The 21422-nt window shown below is 41.3% G+C and overlaps 1 protein-coding gene across 2 annotated transcripts; it reads right to left on the bottom strand.

Annotated features, from left to right (window-relative positions):
- Nucleotides 1-438: 438 nt before the first annotated feature.
- On the bottom strand, nucleotides 439-19610 carry LOC106566965 (TAR DNA-binding protein 43). 2 transcript variants are annotated; one of them, XM_045693322.2, is made up of 6 exons: nucleotides 18863-19610; nucleotides 2780-2943; nucleotides 2525-2665; nucleotides 2230-2400; nucleotides 2042-2133; nucleotides 439-1200 (listed from the first exon to the last, which is right to left on the bottom strand). In XM_045693322.2, exons 1-6 carry the CDS (start codon nucleotides 19101-19103, stop codon nucleotides 1107-1109), a joined length of 903 nt encoding a protein of 300 aa, XP_045549278.1. In that variant the 5' UTR covers nucleotides 19104-19610; the 3' UTR covers nucleotides 439-1106. The 2 variants fall into 2 exon arrangements, with proteins under 2 accessions (XP_045549278.1, XP_013991138.1); XM_014135663.3 differs by having other exon boundaries at nucleotides 439-2133.
- Nucleotides 19611-21422: the final 1812 nt, after the last annotated feature.

Raw genomic sequence — 21422 nt, 5'->3', positions numbered from 1 at the left:
AAACGGACTGAAAAAAACAAAAACATGATCATCACTTAATTGCAGGCGACTAGTTAAATAGATTACATTTTAGCACTGCTTTTAAGATTTACTAATTTGAAGGTATAAACCGAATACCTCTGCCCAATTGAGAATGGTCCGTTTTAAATTTCAATGGGGGTGGTCCAAGGGGTCTTGTTAGTGAGGTGAAGAATTCCCTTTTCAAACATAAGGCATTCTGCAGCATCTCCACTGTTGGCTTGTTGCCTGCCCCCAACCAACAGTGCATCAAACTCCAGTCTTCAGCTTCCTGAAAATTGACTTCACTCTGGGGTTCTGATGTAAACCTGAGCCGGCAGTGTCCAAGGTCCCTATACATGCGAATTAAAGTGTTCGCAGATCAATTAATGTTAACAGTCCAAAATGTTTAAACTAAATTACTGTCAGGTAGGCAACATACCTAGTCAAATTTAGTTTTATTTGAGAATTCCCTTTGATTCACAAAACATATAAAATGCATTCAAAAACACTAACACAAAATGTCAATAGCTCGTCAAACGCTTGCCACTTCACCCTCTTAAGACACACCGAGTTCACATGCACCGTCACACAATCCTCCAAGCTCCCCCAGTGCTCTCAACACAGACAATCACCAACAGCAGGTCACATTTTCACACGGAAAGGGGAAGGAACAAGAAGAAAATGAAGCACACACACCATACAGCATTCACATCAAATCAGACAGCAAGAAAGGATACAAATATTCATAGCGCTAAACATTCCATTGTGTTTAAGATTAAGCTTGATAGAAATAGAGAAAGGAGACCTTAGGGATCTCAAGATACGATGAATGTCCTTTTGATGGTCATATGGAACACACTCGCACAAAGCCACAGGTTCTTCTCAACTCTCGCAGACATCCGTCTCTTCAGCATCGCACAACCAGTCCTTTTCATACTGCTTTTCCCACACTCAGTCTCTCACTCTTTGGCCACTACCAATCGCTTTGTTCTCAAGTGATAAAGCAGACAAGATGTTTTGATCCATGAAAAGGGGAGATAAAGACAACACCCACCGTCTAACACAGTATATGCAGAGTGAAGCTGTGTCTTTTGATGGCAAAGCATTTACACATGGGAAGAGGGGTACTGATGCTGAGTTTGGTCGAACATTACTGCCAATGAGGGGCTTCTTTCCAGGAAATTCGAAGGGAAAAAAAGAGTTAACTGTTGAAGAGATTTTCATGAAGGCGTTTCCATAAAACGGCAAACAAAAAAGACAATCAACTGCATACAGAGATTAAACCTCAAGCCCAATTCAAGACCATATACAGGTGGTTTAGGGGGGCTTTCGTGATACTCGTGCATCTCAGAAATATCTACTTAGCATGCAGAGTGATCATGTCACGTCTTAAACTAAATAACTTTTTCTCAAGGAAAAGAAAATGACGTGTAGCAGTCTAAAGAACTTTACACTTCAACCACTCTGTGCACTCATCTCCTACAGAACTAGTCACACACACAAACATATGAATACTCAAATGTCTTCTTTAACAAAATGAAAGGCAATATAGTTTTAAATAGCAGGGACATAAGATATGACTAACTCTTTCTTGCCCCTCAAAATACTTACCAGATTAATCTAGAAAAAAAGACTTTAAATCAAAGTTTTCTACATTCCCCAACCAGATGATTTTGACTCCATAGAGGTGCCAAATCCGGAGCTGAACCCACTGCTGGAGGCAGAGTTGGTGCCTGCAGCCCACCCTAGGCTAGCTGAGCTGGGGCTGCTGTAGCTGGTGCTATTAGAACTATAGGCCTGGCTCTGATCTCGGGTGGCACTGGTCTGCCCGGCGGCGGCAGTGCCTGCCGAATTGGTCTGACCCTGCTGGTTAGCAAGCATACCCATCATGCCCCAGCTGCTCTGCAGAGCGGCGGCCATCATGGCTGGGTTAAGACTAAGCCCCCCGAAATTCACCCCGCTACTGCCACTGCTCCCTAGCCCTCCACGACCACCGCCATAGCCCTGGCCCCCGAACGCACCAGCCCCACGATCCATCATTTGCCTACTATTATTGTGCTTAGGCTCAGCGTTGGAGATGTGCACGCTGACACCCTTGATGATCAGGTCCTCTCCGCACAGGGCTGAGGCAACCTAGACAGAGAGTGGGTAGGAGATGATTCAACAAGCAAACCAACCAGAATATAATCTGCACACAACAGGTTGAGCAACGGCCATTGGAAAACATACCTGGTCATCTGCGAAAGTGACAAAGGCGAAGGCCCGGAAGGGTTTGGGAATGAAGACATCGGTGACCTCGCCATACTGCATGAAGAACTGCCGGAGCTCATCAGTGGTTATGTCCTCTGTGCAGCGGCCAACAAAGATTTTACGGCTGCGCATGGGCTCATCGGGACCTGCCTATCGTGACAATAAAAGAGTGAAAGCACTTAAATATTTTACCTGAACTGGGAATAGAACACAATTGAGACTTTAGAGGAAAGGATTCAAATAAGCAGGTACTCCTTAAACATTGATTAAATACCTTAGAGTTGGGTAGTTTGCAGTCACACCATCTTCCGTCAATCATGTGTCGCTGAGAAATCACTTTGGATTGAGTCTCGTACTCAGTGAACCGAACAAAGCCAAAACCCTTTGAGTTCCCAGTCTTAACATCTCTTTTGACCTGCGTGCAGAGAGAGAGACAGAGAGAGCGCGAGAGAGGTATGATTATTGACATGCATGCTACCTCCATGAAGTACATCAACCATTAAACAAAATGTTGATTAGGTTGGGTTACCTGCACCATGATGACTTCTCCAAAAGTGGCGAAGTAGTCTTTCAAATCTTGCTCAGATGTTTTCCAAGGCAAACCAAGGATAATGAGGTCTGATGTTTTCTCGATACTCCTCTTCATTTTAACCGCAGAGGCAGCATCCATTTCATCCATTTTCCTTTTGTTATCTGACACAGGAATGCAAAATGTTGTATGACATTATGATAGTGATAAGACAAAATCAGGAGGATGAACAATGTTAAAATACTTGGTCATTGGCCTAAACAAACTAACTAGCTAAGAAATATAAATGTTAGGTAGATCTTGCTAGTATACCCTATGGAGACAGACCCTACGGAGCTACGCTTAACGCGTAGCAATGTCGCTGTAGTGCGCTCCGACATTCTACGTACTCCCATACCACATGAAAATTGTAACGCGGCATATCATTCCTTGCATAGCCATGGCAGTATTGTGTAGGCAATGAAGATCACTTGGTTCCTTGATCTGACCTATAGGCTATTCATCAAAGTAACCTATTTTGTGTTGATAAATACATTTAATCTCAGTGACTGTTCAAACAGTAAACCAAACATTGTAGCCTCATTAGAATCCCTCTAAAAGTAATAACTATAGATTCCAGGCTATTGGTAAAAACAGCTGCGAGCTGTGTTTTCTCTGCAACCAAATCATGAGAACATTCTATTTTAGCTAATATGGGTGTGAATACATTGAAGCAGCATATCAAAATTGGGATAATGTTGTAGGTTACACTGGCAAGTATACAAATATTTGCCGGGGCACATTATTTAATTAGAAATCTGATTATTTCAAATGGCGATGTGGGAAGCTAATCAACTTCAAAATCATCTTGGCTTCAAGATTGCTGTCTCGGTTTAGCTTGGCATTAAATAAGCACCCTATTTGGCATTGCTATAATATATAAAATCGCAGTCACTGTTCAAACAAACCAAACATTGTAGCCTTATTTTTGGGTGTCTTTACCCCTTTTTCTCTCCAATTTTGTGATATCAAAAAAAGGTAGTTACAGTCATGTCCCATCACTGCAACTTCCGTACGGACTCGGGAGAGGCGAAGGTCGAGAGCCATGCGTCCTCCGAAACACAACTCTGCCAAGCTGCACTGCTTGCTTAACGCGGAAGCCAGTCGTTGGTGACTGAAGTCAGCTTGCAGGCGTCCAAGCCCGCCACAAGGAGCCGTTCGAGGGCGATGGGACAAGGAAATCCCGGCTGGCCAAACGCTCCCCTAACCCGGACGAAGCTGGGCCAATTGTGCGCTGCCTCATGGGATTGAATCCGGGTCTATAGCGACGCCTCAAGCTCCGCCTTAGACTGCTGTGCCACTCGGGAGGCCCCAAAAACATTTTGACCGATAGATCATTTTTTAAATAATTGCTTAGACACGCCAAGAAAACCAGTGGTCCAAATCTAATTTTTACCCGTGTAGGATGGCCACAATTAGGGTGACTAAATCAATGGGAGGCCAAAAAAAGAAGGAAAAAATAAAATAAATAAATAAAATAAAATAAAATCAGGAAAATAGCATTGCGTCAACTAGGCTGGAAGCTGTGCGAGAATTAAGGCAAAACTTACAGAATCACAGTTGAACTCATCCTTCTTCGAGGCCATAAAACAGAGGTAAGATAGACATTTTCATATTTTAGTATACACTTCATATAATGCGAAATTCCTATTCTTTTTAGAAGATCTCACAAACAAGCATCTCTCTGAAATGTCAGAGCACACCGCAAGCTTTATATTTTCAAAGCCTTTTACATTTAATTCAGCTCGTGTCATGTGAATGTAGCTTTTTGAGACCCGCTTTAACAACTTTGCTGATGACCACCATAACATTTCAAATCCTCAAAAGTGCGAGAAAGCAGCACCGCTGTCAAGAGGACTTGGTGCTTATTATCAGATGCATTAGGTTATGAAATCCAACTTTTTGACATGTTAGAGAAAGATCCAACTGAACGATTCAGAACATTAAGAATCACATTTTTCTTATTAAAATGTACTTTATAACATAAGTGAAATGTCATCACCAAAGCACGTTTTCACCCACTGTGGCCAGTGGGTTGACACCCTACTTATTAGTATCCCCCAAAAAGGTATTTTGTTTAGAAGTGATAGTGTTATTCTAGGTTATTTGTAGGGTGGTAGGTGATGCGACATACAAATGGACACTATGAGAAATCTACAAATATCAGCAGTAAACAAATCGATTTTTCCATGTCTAAAAATCACAATACCATTATGAAATATACGCGATATGAGCCAAAATGTAAAGCAAGTGCCGTGCTCAGAGCATTGAACTCCGTGGGACAGCCTTTTTTGTGAAAACAGGGAGAAAAAGAAATAAAAATAAAAAATACAAAACGGTGTCTTCATATTTGCTTTGGGCGGAAGATATTCCTCCTACCAGAGTAAGATCGATGTGACATTGAATTGCTAAAAAGTATTGCAGCGGCATATGAAAATGGGTTTGCGGGAAAATTTCCAAATCCTAGGATAAAAAATGAAATACATTTAATACCGTCTTTGTCTCAGAAAATATTTGTAATGTGGTTAACCTCTCTAGGGAAGGTGGGACGAAATCGTCCCACCTACGTAACAGCCAGTGGAATCCTGTGGCGCGTTATTCAAATACCTTAGAAATGCTATTACTTAAATTTCTCAAACATATGACTATTTTACACCATTTTAAAGACAAGACTCTCGTTAATCTAACCACACTGTCCGATTTCAAAAAGGCTTTACAACGAAAGCAAAACATTAGATTGTCAGCAGAGTACCCAGCCAGAAATAATCAGACACCCATTTTTCAAGCTAGCATATAATGTCACATAAACCCAAACCACAGCTAAATGCAGCACTAACCTTTGATGATCTTCATCAGATGACACGCCTAGGACATTATGTTATACAATACATGCATGTTTTGTTCATATTTATATCAAAAAACAGCTTTTTACATTAGCATGTGACGTTCAGAACTAGCATACCCCCCGCAAACTTCCGGTGAATTTACTAAATTACTCACGATAAACATTCACAAAAAACATAATTATTTTAAGAATTATAGATACAGAACTCCTTTATGCACTCGCTATGTCCGATTTTAAAATAGCTTTTCGGTGAAAGCACATTTTGCAATATTCTAAGTAGATAGCCCTGTGATGCCGGGCTAACTATTTAGACACCCAGCAAGTTTAGCCCTCACCAAAGTCAGATTTACTATAAGAAAAATGTTATTACTTTTGCTGTTCTTCGTCAGAATGCACTTCCAGGACTTCTACTTCAATAACAAATGTTGGTTTGGTTCAAAATAATCCAGTTATGTTCAAATATCCTGTTTTGTTCGTGCGTTCAAGACACTATCCGAAGTGTAAAGAAGGGTGACGCGCCCGACGCGTTTTGTGACAAAAAAATTCTAAATATTCCATTACCGTACTTCGAAGCATGTCAACCGCTGTTTAAAATCAATTTTTATGCCATTTTTCTCGTAAAAAAGCGATAATATTCCAACCGGGAATCTGTGTTTTAGTACAAAGAGAGAGAAAATAAAAACATGGGGTCGCCTCGTGCACGCGCCTCAGTCTCATTGTCCTCTGATAGACCACTTACCAAAGGGGCTAATGTTTTTCAGCCAGGGGCTGCCTCGACATCATTCAGCTTTTTCCCGGGTTCTGAGAGCCTATGGGAGCCGTAGGAAGTGTCACGTTACAGCAAAGATCCTAAGTTTTCAATAAAAAGAGTCAAGAAGCCCAAGGAATGGTCAGAGAGGGCACTTCCTGTACAGAATCTTCTCAGGTTTTTGCCTGCCATATGAGTTCTGTTATACTCACAGACACCATTCAAACAGTTTTAGAAACTTTAGGGTGTTTTCTATCCAAAGCCAATAATTATATGCATATTCTAGTTTCTGGGCAGTGGTAATAACCAGATTAAATCGGGTACGTTTTTATCCGGCCGTGTAAATACTGCCCCCTAGCCCTAACAGGTTAACCTTAAATCGAAATGCTAATTATTCAAATGTAAAAAAATATATAATTCAACCAGACAGCACCCTTAGAGCATGGGAAAGGCCGCACTTGACCGTTGCACTTGAATCATTCCCACGGTGAATGGTTAGGCAACCGGCGCTATGAAACCACACACTATTCCAGAGACTTTGATATTACAGGCCGCAATTGATATGGTGAAAACAATGTGTGGAGGGGGCAGAGGCACAGAAACTCACATCAATACCTTTGTCTTGTAACACTGAAACTAAGAATTGATGACGTAGCTAGCAATCAAGAGGAAACTGACCGGACGACTCAAACTCCCCACCTTATGCACTCCAAATGGACGTTAGCTGTGAGGGCCGAGATGCATTTACTTTTGATCGCTACAAGTCAGGGGATGCAATTCACGAGGACTATTGTTCTGTCTCACGATTCCCAAGCATGAAACGTCAAAGGGGATGTTCAGTTAGCCGCGTGGCTATATTGGCAATTCCATGGGATCGAATGGTGAGCTTTTGCACAGATAAACTCCATCTATCCCGGGACGGCAAGCAGGCCTCTGTACTCTAGTTATGAATGGGTCTCCTATATGGACACATTGTATGATACACCCACAGCCATCTATAAAATGGACACACCGAGAGCAACTGGCATCAATAGAGCTGAGCGCAGAACTTAGACATGCAGCAGGCAACTTTGATAAATGACGTCGCACACGCCTGTTCGCATAACTATGTAGAGATATAGGATCAGAGCATGACAATGTTCTATTTCACACCAAGGCTTGGTGGTTATCGAGGGAGGGTGGTAGAAAAAATCTTTCCAATTGAGAGAGGAATTTGTCAATCCAACGGATATAAAAAAAAAACGACTTGACTTTCTGAGTAATGAAAATAAAATGTGTCTCCTTGCCTATGTAACAGACATGTTTAGGAAAATGAACGAACTGAACGCAAACATGCAGGGGAAAAAAACCTATTCTACAGATGACTGAATCAGTGATATACGTTTGACTGCGATCCTAAGCTCAGATGACATGCTGGTAAGTGAAATCGAACAGCTGATCGAGCTCTCCGAAAGCTGCAGACAAAACATTCAAGGGTTATTATGGAGGAGTTTTGGTTTCTGACTCAAATGGAATACTGTGCCGTCTCTCTCCGAGCATTAAAACACTAATTCAGTGCCCTCGTCTGCATTAAAAACAAATTTTGATCCAAGTTGTATGTGACAGGAAAGATCAGGTGTACACTGTCGACCACACCCCCTGACTTCGACATGCATCAAGCATACCCATCTCATTAGTGTTGATGAGATCATTTTTCTTTTGTCAGACTAATTTTCAAATGACTGTCATAGCCCCACATTAAAAGTATATAATGCTGAGTTGAGAAAACAACCGTTAGAATGTTTTGCAATTGACTGCCATATTGTGAAACACCGAGTTTAAATGTATTTGGCTAAGGTGCAAAAATATTTGGCTAAGGTGCATGTAAACTTTCGACTTCAACTGTATATACACAGTAAGAATCAAGTTGACACACCTACTCATTCAAGGGTTTTTCTTTATTTTTTTACTACATTGTAGAATAATAGTGAAGACATCAAAACTATGAAATAACACATATGGAATCATGTAGTAACGAAGTGTTAAATCAAAATATTTTATATTTGAGATTCTAACCTTTGCCTTGACGATAGCTTTGCACACTCTTGGCATTCTCTCAACCAGCTTCACGTGGAATGCTTTTGGACATAAATATGGAGTTCAACGAACAAAACGGTAATTTCTTGTGGAAGTGGGAGTCCTGGGAGTGCATTCCGATGAAGATCAGCAAAGGTAAGTGAAGATTTATAATACTAATTCTGAGTTTTGTTGACTCCAGAACTTGGCGGGTAACTGTATAGCTTGCTTTGATGGCTGAGCTCTGTACTCAGAATATTGAACAATGTGCTTTCGCCGTAAAGCTATTTTGAAATCTGACACAGCGGTTGCATTAAGGAGAAGTGTATCTATAATTCTTTCAATAACTGTTGTAAATTTGATCAACGTTTATGATGAGTATTTTTGTAAATTGATGTGCTCATTCACCGGGAGTTTTGGAGGCAAAACATTTTCTGAACATCACGCGCCAATGTAAAATGGGGTTTTTGGATATAAATATTAACTTTAACAAAACATACACAATACATGTAACATTGAGTCCTGGGAGTGTCATCTGATGAAGATCATCAAAGGTTAGTGATTCATTTTAGCTGCATTTCTGTTTTTTGTGACGCCTCTCCTTGCTTGGAAAATGACTGTGTGATTTTTCTTGTCTTAGTGCTGTCCTAACATAATCTAATGTTATGCTTTCGCCATAAACCCCTTTTGAAATCGGACAATGTGGTTGGATTAACGAGAAGTGTATCTTTAAAATGGGATATAATAGTTGTATGTTTGAGAAATTTGAATTATGAGATTTTTGTTGTTTTGAATTTGCCGCCCTGCTATTTCACTGGCTGTTGAATAGTGTGTCCCGCGGGTGGGACGCTAGCGTCCCACATACCCCAGAGAGGTTAACCTCTTGACGGTCGCCTAGGATAGGGGGCGCCACTGCGCATTTTGAAAACAATTCGTGCCCATTTTAAACGGCCTACTACTCAAACTCAGAAGTTAGGATATGCATATAATTAATACTTGTGGATAGAAAACACCCTAAAGTTTCTAAAACTGTTTGAATGGTGTCTGTGAGTATAACAGAACTCATATGGCAGTCAAAACCCCGAGACAGATCCAAACAGGAAGTGGAATTCTGAATTGCGGACTCAACTTCATCACGTTGCCTATTAATCACACCGTGAGCTATGGTTCATTGAGCACTTCCTATTGCTTCCACTAGATGTCCCCAGTCTTTACAAAGTGATTTGAGTCTCCTACTGTGAAAACTGACAGAATGACACGCTGTGGAACGTGGTCACACGGAGAGGGCCATCACCATTATGACGCCGGCGCCCCTGGCTACCCTCCCCTTTCGAAACGTTTATAAAGACAATGCAATCGTCCCCCTTGAATCTTATTGGAGCTCTGGTTGAAAAAGGCCCTAAAGATTTATGTTATACAACGTTTGACATGTTTGAACGAACCTAAATAAGAAAAAAATGCATTTTGTTGAAAGAATAGTCCCGCGGCCACGGAGCTTTTGGTGCAGCCTTCAGAATGCGCTAACAACAACAAGCTAATGGAACATAAAGGATGAACTTTTTCGAACGAAAATACATTTGTTGTGGACCTGGGATTCCTGGAAGTGCCTAAGGATGAAGATAATCAAAGGTAAGGGATTATTGACAATAGTATACAAGACTAGATTTGATATGCGATTGTTCCAAGATGGCACGGACCTGTATTGCTAGCCTATTGTTCTGAGTATCGCATCCCCTTTTATCGCAAAGTGTGATTACCCAGTAAAGTTATTTTTAAATCTGGCATTACAGGTGCTTTCAAGAGATATTCATCTATAAATCTTAGAATGACAATATTACATTTTTAAAATGTTTTTGAATAGTAATTTAGTAAATTGTAGCGCTGTTTCATCTGATGCAAAAACAGGGAAAATAGTTAGTCAACGTTACGCATCGATGTAAAATGCTGTTTTTATATATAAATATGAACTTTATCGAACAAAAGAATGCATGTATTGTGTAACATGATGTCCTAGGTGTGTCATCTGATGAAGATTGTCAAAGGTTAGTGCTGCATTTAGCTGTTTTTCGGTTATTTGTGATGCATGTGGTTGGTCGGAAAATGGCTATGTGGCTACTTTTACGATATACTCCTCTAACATAATCTAATGTTTTGCTTTTGCTGTAAAGCCTTTTTGAAATCGGACAACGTGGTTCGATTCAGGAGAGGTGTATCTATAAAACGATATAATTTGAAAAAAATATAATTATTACATTTTGTTATGCTAATGGCGATAGGATTTTTCGCTGGATGTCCATCTGCACAGGGGTTAAAAGCTCCCTGTGTTACTTTGTTTAAAAACTGAAATGCTTGATTGCATTTCAAAGCATGAATGACTTGTATGCTGTGTTCTGACATTAATGAAAGAACGATTGATTCAGGCCTAAGTAAGTTACGGTATTAAGACTAAACAGGCTGCGCTCTTAGGCCTACAGCTCCATGGTGGTTATACAAGGCTACTACTATTTATTTAACCAGGTAAGCTAGTTGAGAACAAGTTCTCATTTACAACTGTGACCTGGCCAAGATAAAGCAAAGCAGTGCGACAGAGTTACACATGGAATAAACAAGAGTAGTCAATAACACAATAGAGAAAAAAAAGAGTCTATATACAGTGTGTGCAAATGGCATGAGGTGGAAAGGCAATAAATAGGCCATAGTAGCGAAGTAACTACAATTTAGCAGATTAACACTGGAGTGATAGATGAGCAGATGATGTGCAAGTAGTGATGCTGGTGTGCAAAAGAGCAGAAAAGTAAATAAAACAATATGGGGATGAGGTAGATTGGGTGCGCTATTTACAGATGGACTATGTACAGCTGCAGCGATCGGTTAGCTGCTCAAATAGCTGATGTTTAACCTCTCTAGGGTAGGGGGCAGTATTTTCACGGCTGGATAAAAAAACGTACCCAATTTAAACTGGTTACTAGTCTTTTCCAGAAATGAGAAAATGCATATAATTGGTAGATTTGGATAGAAAACACCCTAAAGTTTATGAAACTGTTTGAATGGTGTCTGAGTATAACGTAACTCATATGGCAGGCCAAAACCTGAGAAGATTCCATACAGGAAGTGCCCTCTCTGACCATTTCTTGTGCTTCTGTGGCATCTTTGTCGAAAATACAGGATCTCTGCAGTAACGTGACAATTTCTAAGGCTCCCATAGGCTCTCTGAAGGCGCCAGAAAGTGGAATGAGATCTCTGCTGTCTCTGGGCTAGATACAGGAGCGCTGTTTGTGAGTGGTCAGGCTGGTGACTCAGAGACAGGAGATGCGCGGCCCCGAGAAGTGGCCATGTTTTTCTTTCAGCCTTTGAACGAAAACAACGTCGCCCGGTTGGAATATTATCGCTATTTTACGAGAAAAATAGCATAAAAATTGATTTTAAACAGCGTTTGACATGCTTCGAAGTACGGTAATGGAATATTTTGAATTTTTTTGTCACGACATGCATCCGCGCGTCACCGTTCGGATAGGGACCTGAACGCACGAACAAAACGGAGGATATTTGAACATAACTATGGATTATTTTGAACCAAAACAACATTTGTGGTTGAAGTAGAAGTCCTGGGAGTGCATTCTGACGAAGAACAGCAAAGGTAATCCAATTTTTCTTATAGTAATTCTGAGTTTAGTGAACGCCAAACTTGGTGGGTGTCAAATTAGCTAGCCCGTGATGGCGAGATATCTACTCAGAATATTGCAAAATGTGCTTTTGCCGAAAAGCTATTTTAAAATCTGACACCGCGATTGCATAAAGGAGTTCTGTATCTATAATTCTTTAAATAATTATGTATTTTGTAAATGATTATCAAGAGTAATTTAGTAAATTCACCGGAAGTTTTCGGTGTGTTTGCTAGTTCTGAACGTCACATGCTAATGTAAAAAGCTGGTTTTTGATATAAATATGAACTTGATTGAACAAAACATGCATGTATTGTATAACATAATATCCTAGGTGTGTCATCTGATGAAGATCATCAAAGGTTGGTGCTGCATTTAGCTGTGGTTTGGGTTTATGTGACATATATGCTTGCTTGAAAAATGGCTGTGTGATTATTTCTGGCTAGGTACTTTAACATAATCTAATGTTTTGCTTTCGTTGTAAAGCCTTTTTGAAATCGGACAATGTGGTTAGATTAACGAGAGTCTTGTCTTTAAAATGGTGTAAAATAGTCATATGTTTGAGAAATTGAATTTATAGCATTTAAGGTTTTTCGTATTTCGCGCCACTCGATTCCACTGGCTGTTGACTAGGTGGGACGATTTCGTCCCACATACCTGAGAGAGGTTAAGGTTAATCAGGGAAATATAAGTCTCCAGCTTCAGCGATTTTTGCAATTCGTTCCAGTCACTGGCAGCAGAGAACTGGAAGGAAAGGCGGCCATAGGAAGTGTTGGCTTTGGGGATGACCAGTGAGATATACCTGCTGGAGCACGTGCTACGGGTGGGTGTTGTTATGGTGACCAGTGAGCTGAGATAAGGCGGGGCTTTACCTAGAATAGACTTATAGATGACCTGGAGCCAGTGAGTCTGGCGACGAATATGTAGCAAGGGCCAGCTGACTAGAGCATACAGGTCACAGTGGTAGGTGGTATAAGGGGCTTTGGTAACAATAATGGTAAGTTTGGCGGCGTGAGTGAAGGAGGCTTTGTTGCGAAATAGAAAGACGATTCTAGATTGGAGATGTTAATATGAGTCTGGAAGGAGTTTACAGTCTAGCCAGACACCTAGGTACTTGTAGTTGTCCACATATTCTAGGTCAGAGCCATCCAGGGTAGTGACGCTAGTCGGGCGGGTGGGTGCGGGCAGCGAACGGTTGAAAAGCATGCATTTGGTTTTACTAGCATTTAAGAGCAGTTGGAGGCCACGGAAGGAGTGTTGCATGGCATTGAAGCTGGTTTGGAGGTTAGTTAACCTGTTAGGGCTAGGGGGCAGTATTGACACGGCTGGATAAAAAACATACCCGATTTAATCTGGTTACCACTCCTACCCAGTAACTACAATATGCATATACTTATTACATATGGATAGAAAACACCCTAAAGTTTCTAAAACTGTTTGAATGGTGTCTGAGTATAACAGAACTCAAATGGCAGGTCAAAACCTGAGAGATTCCTTTACAGGAAGTGGCCTGTCTGACCATTTCTTGAACTTCTTTTCCATCTCTATCTTTTACTAAGGATCTCTGCTCTAACGTGACACTTCCTACGTCGTCCATAGGCGCTCAGAGCCCGGGAAAAAACAGAATGTCGTCATCCCAGCCCCAGGCTGAAACACATTATCGCCTTTCTCAAGTGGCCGATCAAGGGACTCTGGGCTTAGGCGCGTGACCCGACCGCCCCTGCCTTTGTGATTTTTTCCTCTGTTTGCCGAAAAGGAGATTCCCTGTCGGAATATTATCGCTTTTCTGCGAGAAAAATGGCGTAAAAATGGATTTTAAACAGCGGTTGACATGCTTCGAAGTACGGTAATGGAATATTTAGAATTCTTTTGTCACGAATTGCGCCATGCGCACGACCCTTCTTTACCATTTCGGATAGTGTCTGGAACGCTCGAACAAAACGCCGCTATTCGGATATAACGATGGATTATTTTGGACCAAACCAACATTTGTTATTGAAGTAGCAGTCCTGGGAGTGCATTCTGACGAAGACAACAAAAGGTAATCAAACTTTTATAATAGTAAATATGATTATGGTGAGTGCTAAACTTGCCGGGTGTCTAAATAGCTAGCCCGTGATGCCTGGGCTATGTACTTAGAATATTGCAAAATGTGCTTTCACCAAAAAGCTATTTTAAAATCGGACATATCGAGTGCATAGAGGAGGTCTGTATCTATAATTCTTAAAATAATTGTTATGCTTTTTGTGAACGTTTATCATGAGTAATTTAGTAAATTCACCGGCAGTGTTCGGTCGGAATGCTAGTCACATGCTAATGTAAAAAGCTGGTTTTTGATATAAATATGAACTTGATTGAACAAAACATGCATGTATTGTATAACATAATGTCCTAGGGTTGTCATCTGATGAAGATCAAAGGTTAGTGCTACATTTAGCTGTGGTTTGGGTTTATGTGACATTATATGCTAGCTTGAAAAATGGGTTTCTGATTATTTCTGGCTGGGTACTCTGCTGACATAATCTAATGTTTTGTTTTCGTTGTAAAGCCTTTTTGAAATCGGACAGTGTGGTTAGATTAACGAGAGTCTTGTCTTTAAAATGGTGTAAAATAGTCATATGTTAGAAAAATTTAAGTTTTTGCATTTGAGGAATTTGAATAACGCGCCACGGGATTACACTGGCTGTTGAGTAGGTGGGACGCAAGCGTCCCACCTAGCCCATAGAGGTTAAGGTCCTGGAGTGCCCTAGCCAGTCTCCAGACCTTAATCCCATTGAAAATCTGTGGAGGGAGCTGAAGTTTCGAGTTGTCAAACGTCAGCCTCGCAACCTTAATGACTTGGAGAAGATCTGCAAAGAGGAGTGGGACAAAATCCCTCCTCAGATGTGTGCAAACCTGGTGGCCAACTACAAGAAACGTCTGACCTCTGATTGCCAACAAGGTTTTTGCCACCGAGTACTAAGTCATGTTTTGCAGAGGGGTCAAATACCTATTTCCCCTCATTAAAATGCCAATCAATTTATAACATTTTTGACATGCGTTTTTCTGGATTTTTGTTGTTATTCTGTCTCTCACTGTTCAAATAAACCTACCATTAAAATTATAGACTGATCATTTCTTTGTCAGTGGGCAAATGTACAAAATCAGCAGGGGATCATACTTTTCTCCCTCACTGTATGTCCAAAATGTTGAAGGAGCGTGCAATTGGCATGCTGACTGCAAGAATGTCCACCAGAGCTTTTGCCAGAGAATTTAATGTTCATTTCTCTACCATAAGCCGCCTACAATGTAATTTGATAGAATTTGGCAGTACGTGCAACCGGCCTCACAACCGCAGACATGTATGGCATGGTGTGGACGAGCAGTTTGCTGACTTCGACGTTGTGAAAAGAGTGACCCACGGTGGCATTATGGTATGGGTAGGCATAAGCTAGACAACAAACAATTGCATTTTATTGATGGCAATTTGAATGCAGAGATACCGTGACGGGATCCTGAGGCCCATTGTCGTGCCACTCATCTGCCACCATCACCTCATGTTTCAGCATGATAATGGCCGGCCCAATGACACAAGGATCTGAACACAATTTCTGGAAGCTGAAAATATCCCAGTTCTTCCATGGCCTGCATACACACCAGACATGTCACCCATTGAGCATGTTTGGGATGCTCTGGATTGATGCATACAACAGTGTGTTCCAATTCCCGCAAATACCCCAGAATTTTGCATAGCCATTGAAGGAGTGGGACAACGTTCCACAATCAACAGTCTGATCAACTCAATGCGAAGGACATTTGTCGCGTTGCATGAGGAAAATGGTGTTCACACCAGATACTGACAGGTTTTCTGATCCACGGCCCTAAATTTTTTTAAGGTATCTGTGACCAACAGATCTGTGTGTGTAATCCCAGTCAAGTGAAATCTATAGATTAGGGACTAATTCATTTACTTCAATTGACTGACTTCCTTATATGAACTGTGACTGAAATTGTTATGCTTTTTCCCCCCCGTGGCTAAAAATGGACACTATCTGATATGCGAAAACATTGCAGCACATCAAATCGGGATAACAGTTACACGGGCAAGTATAAAATTTGGCAGGGCATATTATTTCATTATAAATCATATTATAACACATGGTAATGTGGGAAGCTAATAGACTAGCTAGCGTGCAGTGTTTTGCCAACTTGCTAGCAAGGGAAGACGAGACCAGACTTATTTTACTTTCACACCAAATTAAAAGGCAAGAATAAATATTGCTATTTGGGACTCTGCATCGTTAACATGTTACTAGAAGGTGCACGTTGCTCCCCAAAAAAACAGACTTCACCCAGCGCAAGCAAAGATCTGACGCATGCATTGAGACGCAGGGTTACTGTACCGTAGGCTGCAGACCTGTCACAGAATGAACAATGAGACAGATATTTCAGATGTACAGTGCGCATTTTGAAAGCATTCGGATCCCTTGACTTTTTCACGTTACAGCCTTGTTCTAAAATTGATAAATAAATACAAATCTACACAGGTTATCCCATAATGACAAAGCAAAATATGGTTTCGAAATTTACATAAGTATTCAGACCCTTTGCTATAAGACTCGAAATTGAGCTCAGGTGCATACTGTTTCCATTGATCATCCTTGATATGTTTCTACAACTTGCTGCAGCATTGAAGGAATCACCAAGACTCTTCCTAGAGCTGGCCGCCCGGCCAAACTGAGCAATTGGGGGAGAAGGGCCTTGGTCAGGGAACTGACCAAGAACCCGACGGTCACTCTGACAGAGCTCCGGAGTTCCTTTGTGGAGATGAGAGAACCTTTCAAAAGGACAACCATCTAGGCAGCACTCCACCAAGCAGGCCTTTTAAGGACATTATCTTTCATTATTACAGAAGTTACAGAAATTATTTTCAAAACTTTAAATTGATACACCTTTATAGGGTTAGCGTTACATGTTGACCATACCAGACACGTTGCAAAATACATTTACATAAACTCACCAAAAAAAGAAACGTCCTCTCACTGTCAACTGCATTTATTTCCAGCAAACTTAACGTGTGTAAATATTTATATAAAAATAGCATTCAACAACAGACAAACTGAACAAGTTCCACAGACACGTGACTAACAAAAATTTAATAATGTGTCCCTGAACAAAGTTGGTGGCATTGTCATGCTGAAGGGTCATGTCAGGATGAGCCTGCAGGAAGGGTACCACATGAGGGAGGATTATGTCTCCCCTGTAACGCTCAGCTTTGAGATTGCCTGCAATGACATCAAGCTCAGTAAGATGATGCTGTGACACACCACCCCAGACCATGACGGACCCTCCACCTCGATCCCGCTCCAGAGTACAGGCCTCGGTGTAACGCTCATTCCTTCAACGATAAACGCGAATCCGACCATTGCCCCTGGTGAGACAAAACCGCAACTCGTCAGTGAAGAGCACTTTTTGCCAGTCCTGTCTGATCCAGCGACGGTGGGTTTGTGCCCATAGGTGACTGTTGCCAGTGATGTCTGGTGTGGACCTGCCTTACAACAGGCTTACAAGCCCTCAGTCCATCCTCTCTCAGCCTATTGCGGACAGTCTGAGCACTGATGGGAGGGATTGTGCGTTCCTGGTGTAACTCGGTTGTTGTTGCCATCCTGTACCTGTCCAGCAGGTGTGATGTTCAGAGCCGTCGGCAGGGGCCGCCACTCGAGGCGTCGCTGCCATCCTGTCTCCCTGTAGCGCTGTCTTAGGCGTCTCACAGTACGGACATTGTAATTTATTGCCCTTGCCACACCTGCAGTCCTCATGCCTCCTTGCAGCATGCCTAAGGCACGTTCAGGCAGATGAGCAGGGACCCTGGGCATCTCTCTTTTGGTGTTTTCCAAAGTCAGTAGAAAGGCCTCTTTAGTGTCCTAAGTTTTCATAACTGTGACCTTAATTGCCTACTGTCTGTAAGCTGTTCGTGTCCTAATGACCGTTCCACTGGTGCATGTTCATTAATTGTTTATGGTTCATTGAACAAGCATGGGAAACAGTGTTTAAACCCTTTACAATGAAGATCTGTGAAGTTATTTGGATTTGTACAAATTATATTTGAAAGGCAGGGTCCTGAAAAAGGGCCGTCTCTTTTTTTACTGAGGTCCACACTCCAGTCAGTTGTGGCATTTCTGGCAAAATAACAAGCCAATATTTTTATACCAGGACAAATTAGCTACGAAAAGCAAGCTAAATTGACATTAATGTTTAATGCTTTTCGACCTGGCGCCAAATTAATATAATTGGTTTAAGTCAACATGCGCGCGAGGTCTAGTCAGGGTTTAAGTGTTGCAGCATCTGCGCCAATTGGCATGTTCCAAACACCTGTGTGTCAAGGAAGGATGACGCCATAAACGTGTTGTCACTGAAAAATACTGTCGCTTGCAATTGTTATTAATCCAGTTATGAGTGTGTATTTTGCATTTGTAAAATTAAAGGGCTTTGTATTTCTAGAACCGTATCACAATTGAGAATCGACTCGTGTAGATGTATGGCTGCCAGATCGAGTCTACCTCTGAAAACAACAAGGTCAGTGGACCAAGGGGGTAAAGTTAGGCTCCTTACGAGTACATATTGGTGTAGTTGCTAGCTAACATTAGCAAGTAACGTTAACTAGCTAGCTAGTACAGGTACCAGCAACCATGCAGCTTCATTTGGCCAGCTAACGTTAACTACCAACGTTGCCTCTAAACGAAAACACACCTTACCTTTTGGGTAGTTGACGACGTACACCAGACTACCCCAGTCATTCTCAGGTGCATGCAAGATACCCTCAACTAGACGGACGCCTCGCATGCACTGAGACACAGGGTTCCTGTAACGTAGGCCGCACGCTCCGGGAAACTGGGCTGCAACTGTTGACAGCAAAACAGTCCCATCATCCTCAGATGGGATCTCCATTGGCTCTTCGTTTTCATCCTCTGCCACGCGAATGTACAACTCTGCCATGGTCTCGAAGTTAGATTATGAAGTAAAGTTAGCAAGCTAGCTAATGGCTAATTCACGTTCAACGCTAATGGCGCACGCGGGGTTCTGATTGTTAGCAAGCCAGCTAGCAAAGCCAAAGCGATATTCCAATGAGTTTCTAATCTAATTTGGGTAATACAAGTTGAGTGAAAGACAAAAAATATAGCTAATTTGTGCGTTCACGGGGCAGACAGCAGTTTAAAAAAAATCGATAGATGGTGGCCATGAGAGCTGAAAAGGCCCTGTGTTCCTGGCTAATAAACACCGCACACGCTTGCAACATGAATGGTTAGCAGGATCTCGCACGAATATGATACACAAAATATTGTCCTATCTTCTTTAATGTTTTAAAAACGAGGTCGACCCTGTACGCAAAATAAATTATACTTGATAAATTATAAGAACCAGTGTAATTACACCTCCAATTTGTGAGGGTAAGGTAAAAAACAAATAATACGAAAGGCGTCCGCTAATCTCCCTAGCCTCCAAACGTCTAACAAAATGGCCGCTTCTTCTTCGGTGGGGTTCATCGATGGTTGGCATCCAACGTTATGGTGCATTACCGCACCCTACTGAGCTGGAGTTTGGTCCAGAGACAGGGATAAACTAAATCCTGTCTGCCAGCGCCGTTTCTCTTAAAAAAAAATAGTACATATTTTAGCCTGTATCTTAATGACGTTCTACTCAATATACTCTTTAAACGAATATCCTGTATCTCCCCAGCTAGCAACGAGGAATCGGCCCGGAATCAAAATGAATGACAGACCAGAATCGGCCCAAGTACCCCAGACCAGTCTCCCGGAATTCAGCAGACTTTGCCGGCATTTTACCAGAATCCCCCCATAATCCCCCATCCCCCCGATGCATTTTTAAATAAATACATTCATTTACATTTTGTATACATTTTATACATACAAATTATACCCATCCACATTTTTTTTTAAATAATTGAATTTATTTTTTGACACCCCTTTTGTCATATCCCAATTGTCTTGTTCCATCGCTGAGACTCTCGGGCTGAGGTCCAAACACTTAAAAGACACACCCTTGTCCACTTACCCTCGCCTTATGCCCTTGGGGGAATCCCCGTCGCCATCTTGGTGAGTGGTCCAAATGATTAGCCAAGCAAGGGAAGTTTGCAAAAGTAAGCCCCTCAGCCCTTGTTTTTAGTTGAGTTTGCGAGTGTACAATTATGTCCACTCCGGTGCCTGAAACTCTCCATAATTCAATTTGTGACGATTGCACATCTGCTAAGAAAAGTCTGCGAAAACTTAAAAACAACTTTAAAACCTCAACTTCAATATTTTTTATTTTTTAATTTCACCTTTATTTAACCAGGGAGGCTAGTTGAGAACAAGTTCTCATTTACAACTGCGACCTGGCCAAGATAAAGCAAAGCAGTGCAACACAAACAACAACACAGAGTTACACATGGAATAAACAAACATACAGTCAATAATAGGAAAAAAAAAGTCTATATACAGTGTGTGCAAATGAGGTAAGATAAGGAAGGTAAGGCAATAAATAGGCCATAGTGGTGAAATAATTACAATTTAGCAATTAAGCACTGGAGTGATAGATGCAGAAGATGAATGTGCAAGTAGAATGTGCAAAATAAATAACAGTATGGGGATAAGGTAGTTCGATGGGCTATTTACAGATGGGCTATGTACAGGTGTAGTGATCTGTGAGCTGCTCTGACAGCTGATGCTTAAAGTTAGTGAGGGAGATATGAGTCTCCAGCTTCAATGATTTTTGCAGTTCGTTCCAGTCATTGGAGTTAACAAACAAGTGCAAGTAAAAACAAATGTAAATAAGTTAGAAATTGTGCTACTAATGCACAGACACATCTCATAAAAGTAATGATGTTTTTGTTTGATTAGCTTTTGGAAATTGTAGAAATAAAACATTTTCCTTCTTCAGAAGTAGCTAGGCAGGCTAATGTTAGTTAGCTAATTAATTTGCTACCTATCATACAGTATGTGTATATGAATAATTCTACAGTTAATATAAGTAAACATGCAATCATGATTGACTGTAGCGCACATAAAGCACCCATAAAGCAACCGGTGGCTGAAAACACAATCGTCACAAGACAAACGAGTGACGAATTTCCGGGCAAGCCTCATGGGTCTCCTGGTCATGGCTGGCACAGGTATCGAACCAGCATCTGTAGCAACTCAGTTTGCAGTGTCTTAGACCGCTGCGCCACTCGGGAGGCCCCATTTTTAATGCTTATCAATATGCACAAAGTATCAAAATACAAAAATACTACTTAAACAGGACTCTTAAATAAATAAA

This window comes from Salmo salar, chromosome 13 (assembly GCF_965601325.2).
Source record: "Salmo salar chromosome 13, fSalSal1, whole genome shotgun sequence".
NCBI lineage: Eukaryota > Metazoa > Chordata > Actinopteri > Salmoniformes > Salmonidae > Salmo > Salmo salar.
The sequence above is the reverse complement of the archived record's forward strand: the minus strand, read 5'-3'. Positions and strand labels throughout refer to the sequence as shown.